The sequence below is a fragment of the Gavialis gangeticus genome, unplaced genomic scaffold (assembly GCF_001723915.1).
Source record: "Gavialis gangeticus isolate Ggan-Ray unplaced genomic scaffold, GavGan_comp1, whole genome shotgun sequence".
In the NCBI taxonomy this organism is placed as follows: Eukaryota; Metazoa; Chordata; order Crocodylia; family Gavialidae; genus Gavialis; species Gavialis gangeticus.
Window position 1 is genome coordinate 4,137,899 of NW_017729034.1, and position 7,179 is coordinate 4,145,077.

The 7,179-nt window shown below is 43.2% G+C and overlaps 2 protein-coding genes across 3 annotated transcripts in view; one reads left to right on the top strand and one right to left on the bottom strand.

Annotated features, from left to right (window-relative positions):
- ZDHHC23 (zinc finger DHHC-type containing 23) overlaps window positions 1-6,316 on the top strand; it is a 73,966-nt gene extending 67,650 nt beyond the window's left edge. The window contains exon 5 of one of the 2 annotated variants that reach the window (XM_019526907.1): window positions 6,020-6,316. In XM_019526907.1, coding sequence (XP_019382452.1) covers window positions 6,020-6,057 — 38 coding nt within the window. In that variant the 3' untranslated portion in view covers window positions 6,058-6,316. Of the gene's footprint in view, window positions 1-1,750; window positions 2,308-6,019 lie in introns of those variants that run through there. The other variant, XM_019526906.1, reaches the window with a different exon arrangement.
- The window catches only part of CCDC191 (coiled-coil domain containing 191), a 64,189-nt gene that overhangs the window by 56,649 nt on the left and 361 nt on the right, over window positions 1-7,179 (bottom strand). Inside the window, 3 exon segments of the mRNA XM_019526911.1 lie at window positions 580-726; window positions 2,557-2,698; window positions 5,162-5,202. Of these exon segments, the coding sequence (XP_019382456.1) occupies window positions 580-726; window positions 2,557-2,698; window positions 5,162-5,202 (330 nt within the window).

Consider the following 7,179-nt stretch of genomic DNA (forward strand, 5'->3'; position numbering starts at 1 on the left):
ATATGGGATGTTTGAAGAAGCAACTAAGCTAAAAGGGAAGATACTGATGCCATTTTTTTTCTAGGAGGTGAAAGTCACCATAGCTCTCAACTGGATCTATGGATTGGACTTAATTCCATGACTACCAACAGAAAGGGGGGACTCGGAAGTGCTCAAGATTTCAAAAGGAAATGACTTAGGGATTCAGTGTAGCTCCAAAAAGTCTAAAACAGTCTCCCATTCACTAATTTAAGAAGAAAGATTTTGCTACCTTTTCTCCCTTGATTGTGAAGATCTCAAACTATTGTACAAACCTGACAGGCCTTGGAACATCTCTGAGAGTCAGGAAAATGTTAGCTCTATTTTATTTGTGGAGAAACTAGGGTGCACAGAGTTGAAAGGGCTTTCTTATGCAGTGACACAGCAAGTTGGTGCACGAGTGAGGAAAAAAGTCTAGGACTCTATTAACCTAGGTTATTCCTACTGCCTGGTAACAAAGAGGATTCCTGCTTTTCAAGCCTATCATCTCAGCAGCAGGCCAGTCTGCCTGTCCAAAACAGCCTCCAAGGTCAGTTAGGAATGGTTTTGTGATGCTCTCACCATCAAACCGCTCATACTTCATAAAGTCAGCCAGGGGCACTTTAGAAGGATTAGAGTCTCCTGCAGACTCTCCAACATCCTCTTCTATGTCACTCGCCAGCTTCAGTCTCAGTTTGGAATTCATCCAATCATTGAGCAGCTCCTGGGCTACAGGGGACAGAAAGATGGATGGGTTTATTAGGATGGGAAGTATTGTTGTAAGCATACAATAGCAAGACTTTGTCCCCTTGGAAGAATTGCATAACAAGCTGTTTTGTGCATTTGAAATGACTGCAGGGTGATATGTAAAGGAAAATGTAATTGGATCACTACTTCCCCTGATCCCTTCTTCTCAATATACAAAAAACCTAGAAGGTGTTTGGTTTTTTTATTCCATCATAACTGAGCCCTGGAATAAAAAGCCGTAAGTCTTTTTTAGGGGAACGGGGCTATAACTTTTAGCTTTTTCATTAAATTCAAAGGCCTAACAAACCCTTGGAAGAAAAGTTCTTTTGTAAAAACTCTTCTTTCTAGTGTGAGACAAGGAAACACCCACACCAAATCTCTGGTACTGCAACTAAGCTATACAACAAAATAAAAGGGTACACAAGCAAATGTAATATCTATAGATATATCTATATATCCTATAGAGATATATAGATATATATCTATATAGATATATATCTATATATAAATACACAAAGAATGGGGAAAAAAGAAGTCGAGAGCAACAAAAATGTAATCTGTTACCCCAATTTGCGATCTATCATTAGGCTGATCCATAAGCAATGCTGTTTATCTAATACCAGATGAAGCCCGCTTATCTTATTGGGACTCTGGCATTCTTTAAGAGAGCAATGTGGACTCATCATAGCTGGAGTAAAGGAGCTTTACACTTCCTTTGTCAGTATTATTGGTAAATAGTTACTGCAGATGATAATCTTGGGTATTATAATTCTGGCTTCTAGCTAAAAGCTTTCAGGTTGTGCTCGACTGCTCAGGAAAGATTATTAGGTGTAAAAGGATGATAAACAAAAACAAAGACAAACAAGAAACAAGAAGTGCTAGGAAAGCACTTTCAAATTTCACACACTTGTCAGAAGGTAGCTCTATTTTTCAGATATAGCACTGGATAACATACACAGAAATTATTGTCTAACAAAATAGATGTTTTTCTCACTGCTTCTACTAGAACCTCAGAGTCTGACAAGTGAAACTGCTGACTCAGACATTAGTAGAATATAAGCTCTTTCAAGGGCCCTGCCTTTCCATCTGTTCTGTATGGCGTCTTGCTGGCTTGAGTGCTGTAAAATAATTAGTCATGTGTAAAGATCCAAGTTGCTTCTAACATTTCATGCTGCCTGTGCAGCGCCTGCATTTCCTTTAGTTAGGACAGCAGAGATAATGGAAATCACTTCCTTTTCGCTTGCAGGCATTTGCCACATTCAGGTTGGTAATACCGCATGGTTTGGGCTGTAGCTGCGATACAAAGAGCTTTTATTAAGGAAACTTTTCACTGGAATTCAAGAGAACGAATAAAATTATTCATAAATATTTTTAGTGCCAGAAGGAACTGCTGGACCATCTTCTGTGACCTACTATAGCACAGGCCACAAAATGCCTTTCAGCTCCTTCTACAGTGAGGCCCATAACTTGTGTTTGATTAAGGCATGGCTTTCAATAAAGGCAGCTGTCCAGTCTTCATCTGAAATGTTGAAGAAATAAATGGAGGATCTACCATTTCCTTTAGTAGTTTGTTTCAGTAGTTGTCTAACTTCAGTTTCAACATGTTGATTTTCATTGTGTCTTTCTCCACTAGGCTGTACAACTGAAATCTAACCCGGTGTATGAACTACTCCTTTTGGTCCTAGATTCAGTAAAAGCCTATTTATAAAAAATAAAAAAAAAATCCACTGGGGGACATGTTGAAGCTGACAGGGTGCCTTTAACAGCTCATGCAGAGGCGAAGGGGGAAGAAGGGGGGGAACTTAAACTTACCTTCTGCATAGGCCTCGTCATGATCCTGTAGCTGCTCTGTTGTTTCCAGATCCAACACAGGACCATGTAGACCTTTACAGTATGCTGACTTGTTAAGGGAAAAAGCTTCAGAAACAGCAAACTCAGAGGCTTGTTCCACTCTCTTTAAAATAGGTAAAGGAGGCAAGAAACATTGTTCATGACTGATACATCCTCCTTTTCAAACATGATACATTCTAGATTCCGATTCTATGCTCCATGTTAGGGTACTCCTGCAGATTCCCAATAACTTCAGCAAGTGTCCACATGAAGAAAGAGTTTATCTATACATTATTATAATCTCATAACATCATGCTACCAAGTAGGTTTATAAAGCACTTAGGCTATCAAGACCTGTCTTTAGGTGCTTGCAACTTAAAAAAAATTTTTTTTTGGTTGTCAATCAAGCTTTTGGGCACACAGTATCAGAGATCTGATGTGCCCGGAAGTTTGTCTAACATATCTCCTAAATATACAGTTGGTCCAATAAAAGATATCTCCGAAAAACCCTTGCTTCTCACCTATTTCCTGCATCATTACAGCTACTATAATGCAACCCTACTACTAGTTAGAGGGAAATTTCTGAACTTTGTGTTCAATCCAGAGGTAACAGTAGGCTTCCTTGTGTGTGATGGGAGATACACTTGGGCACATTCCATTCAGTTGCTTCTAAGATAAAGAATGGAAAAAAATGAGTTTAGATAAGCCATTCATTCAGTGTTTTTTGTGCGCTCAGATTTCTAAAAACGACTATTTTATCTCATAGCAGTGCTGCATCTTCTATTCTGAAAAAGGACAGGGGACTTTACAGATTGTACTAAAGAAATATTTCAACCATCATGCATCAAGCTAAACTGCAGACCCCTCTGTTTGAAAGCCTTAAAAATGTAGCTTAGCATCTGACCTCATTTCTTTTAAACAATAATAAATGTTTAGATCTTGGGAAGATCTAAAATATTAAAATCAATTGTTCAGCTTGAGAGAAACAAGCCCAAGTGCGTTTCACTGTTGCAGGAAAGGCCTCGAGTCTCCTATGCACTCAGAAGTGGGGCAGCCCTACCACAAACTACTGATACTGCTGGGAACCAAGATACATTTACCAAACTGGTATTTGGGTAAGACTGGGTTTAACGTGTATTCCTGCCAAAGGTATCACTGCATTTTTAACACTCACTAGCAGTCAGGACCTTGAAGATACATTTTGCATAAAAGAAGGTGGTTCCAGTAGCACAGAGACCCTAAGCTTCTTGCTAGACTAGGGGACAGTACTGACCCTAAGGGAACAACATGACCTATCTACTCAACAGCATCACATCCTTCATTACCTAGGTGAACCTTAAAGGCCCTCTATCAGAATCATAACTGGTTTAGCCCAGTACTAACAGGATCACAACACAAGACAATATGGCCACCACAAGCAATCATTTTCTTTGGCAGCTTCACTTTTCTTACAGGCTTATTATCTTTAACTGTTTTGAGGATTCTAGTTCATAAATAAGTACTGTATTTACCCAAATCCAAGATAACTTCAAATTTAAGATGAAGTCCCCAATAATTAAATTCTGTACATGGAAAATGATAAATGTGTTATAATTTTCTACGTAAAAAATCTAATTAATGGAAAGTAATCTTAAATTTGTACCCACCCTCCTCCCCCACTGCTGTGGCAGGGAAAACAGTGATGGGGGGCATGGGACCAGATTCCTGCTCCTTGCTCCCCTGCCCCCTGTACCACATGCCTCTGCCAGTCCTTCCCCCATGTCTGCCACCACCTGCCCCTCCATGCCTGTGCCTGTCCCCTGCCCCTATGCCTTTATCTGCTCCCCCACTCTGCCTTCCCACCTCCTGCTCCTCCCTGCGGTCTGCCTTCCCCACCTCCATGCCCATGATTGACCCCGGTTGCCTACCCTCCCACACTTACCTTCTGCTGCAGTTCTGCTCCTCCAGGGCAGTCTGCAGCAGTGTGGCCCTGGCCTGGCCACAGTCCAGCCCAGCCCAACTTGGCCAGGCAGAAGCAGTACCCAGCCAGGTGAGGTCAGGGCTGGAGAGACCAGAGCAAAAAGTAAGGGGGGAGGGAAGCAGCGGGTGAGGGGGAAGGCACAAGCATGGGGGTCAGGCTGCAGGTTCTCTTTTCCCCGCATGCTCCCCTTGGCAGTGGGCCTCTTCCTTCACCCAATGAACCATTCTGACCTGGGGCAGGTGGCAACTCAGCTTCAGCCCTGAGCCACTGCCTGCCCCAGTACAGTACTCAAATTAAAGAAAAGGCTTCCTTCCCCCCACAACTCTGCTGCCACTGATACTGATTGGGCAGGGGGTGGGCCTCATCTTGGATTTGACTAAATACACTAAAATGAATCTTGGTGGTAGATTTTAGACATCTTCACTGGAGATTTGACAAAGAGCCATCCATTTATGTCCCAGAAGCTACTAAGCAATTATCAACAGACACCAACTTTTTATCATAAGCTCAACCAGATGCAAACTTAAGGATGAAAGACTTTTAGTCTCATTTTCAACCTGCTGAGCCATGCTGTTCCCTGACTCCGGCATATCCCTGTTTCATGAAGTCCTTTGTTCATGATTTTACCTTGATCCAGTGCTCCACACTGTCAGAATCGAACTTTGGCTAGAAAGAAGATGCAAAACATGAATGTAAAAATATCTCTGCTTATATATTTTTTAAAACTTGGTTTAATGTGATCAAGCCTAGGACCAGTCACTTGAGTCCCATGAAAGTTTTTGCTCTTTCACCAGTGATATCAACACTCTAAGCTTCCTCTTCATTTCTAACTCAAATGCTTCTGTGGTTCAGACAGGGGCTGGGAACTTAAGAGACATGGAGTCACCTCAAATATTGCAAAGATTTCCTGTGTGACCTTGTGCAAATTAACTGATTCTCCAAAGAGTTGATGTTATGAGTATGACTAGTCCACCTAACTTCAGTGACACCATTCATCAACACAAACTGCAGGATTGAAGTTCACATCTTTCTTTTTCTTAATTCCCTATCTGCAAATAAAGATGGCATTTCTATTCCTGCCATCCTCCCTTCCTCCCACCCCCCACCTTTGTTTGCAGTCTATTTACATTAAAAACTCCTCAGGGCAGGGGATGCCCTTTTCCTAGGTATTCTCTACATGCATGTACATGACTAAGACAATGACTAAAGACTCTCTGTATGCTATAATTCACATGCCAAATAGGCCTTATAAAGGTGCCACTTCTGCTATTTTAGGGGAAAAAATATCAGCTTCTCCCACTTACAACACAATTTCAAAAAGCTAATTTTGGAGGGAAAGTTGCACATGGCATGCAAGCAGATACAGTAACACCAAGAGTCTAGATTTGCCTGCCTGGTTTATAACCCCCCTGCCACCCTCCATTGCCGCAATTCAAGGCTGGAGCTGCTTTACTTATTCTTTCTTGTTTAAATTTCATGTCCCAGGTGAAATCAGCCAATCAGTTCCAAAACCTATCAATTGAGCAGAACTCAGGTGTTCAAATCCACATGGTGCTACCACCAGCAAGTATCCTCCCTCCCAGGCTCATCAACCTGGGGTTTCAGATATGTCCAAAGCCATGGCATGCATCCTACAAGCAGGCTCAAGCCCAGAGGTCTTGGGGTTCAGATGTCCCCCAAGTGTTGCTTGCCTTGAGCCAACCGGCCAAAGCAGCAAGCTAGGGGGAAATCCCCCAGCTCCGTAAAATAGGTGTGTAGCCAAGATTGCTTATGGGGGGGCCTGCCTGCAGCACAAGGACACATCTCCACCCTATTCTACATATAGACGTTCAGGGGTCAGGAAGAAGGGAATCTTTCTTTCCAATCATGGCAGGAAACTACCCAGACTGATTTTTTTTTAAATTAATATATTTTGTGTTCCTGGTCAAATCAGCCAAATCATACTGATTAAGCAGAACTCAGTTGTTCCAAGAACCAGACCAATTCAGCAGGTGGAACTCAATTGTTCAAAACACCATGTATGGCGCGCATCCTCCATCCCAGGCTCTCACCCTTGGACTTCAGATACTCCCAAATCCACTGGCGGGCATCCTATATGCAGATCCAAGTCTAGAGGTCTTGGGATTCAGATGCCCCCACTTGATCATGGTATCTTCCTTGTCAGGCACCTACTCTTGCAACTGGCTCACGCCTCACCTCTTCCTGTGGCTCCAGCTCTTGGAGCTCAGTAATGGCCAACTCACTGAGAGCTTTCCTAGCCTAATGGTAGACAAAGTCTTGCATCCTCATTGCTACAGAACAAAGCTGAAGGCAGCAGGAGCTCTAGTCAGCCTGAGCCATACAGGGACCAAAGCAAAGGAGACACACCCCAGGGCGGGGGGAGTCATTGAAGACAGTGGGTTCCCCTAGGCTCTTGGACGCTGGGCTGAGGCAGGGGCTCAGCTAGGTAAAGCCAAGCCCAGGAGGAGTGGGAGTAGAGATGCTAGTGCCATTGCTCATGCCCACGCAAAGAACCCGCAGAGTTCCTCCACCGAGCGGCATTTCCCACGGGGTGTATACAGGGGGATGAAAGGTGTTTTCTGATTGGCCAACAGTGCCCCCGATGCCCCCTGCATGGACGGAGCCCTCTGATTGGCCGCAACAGG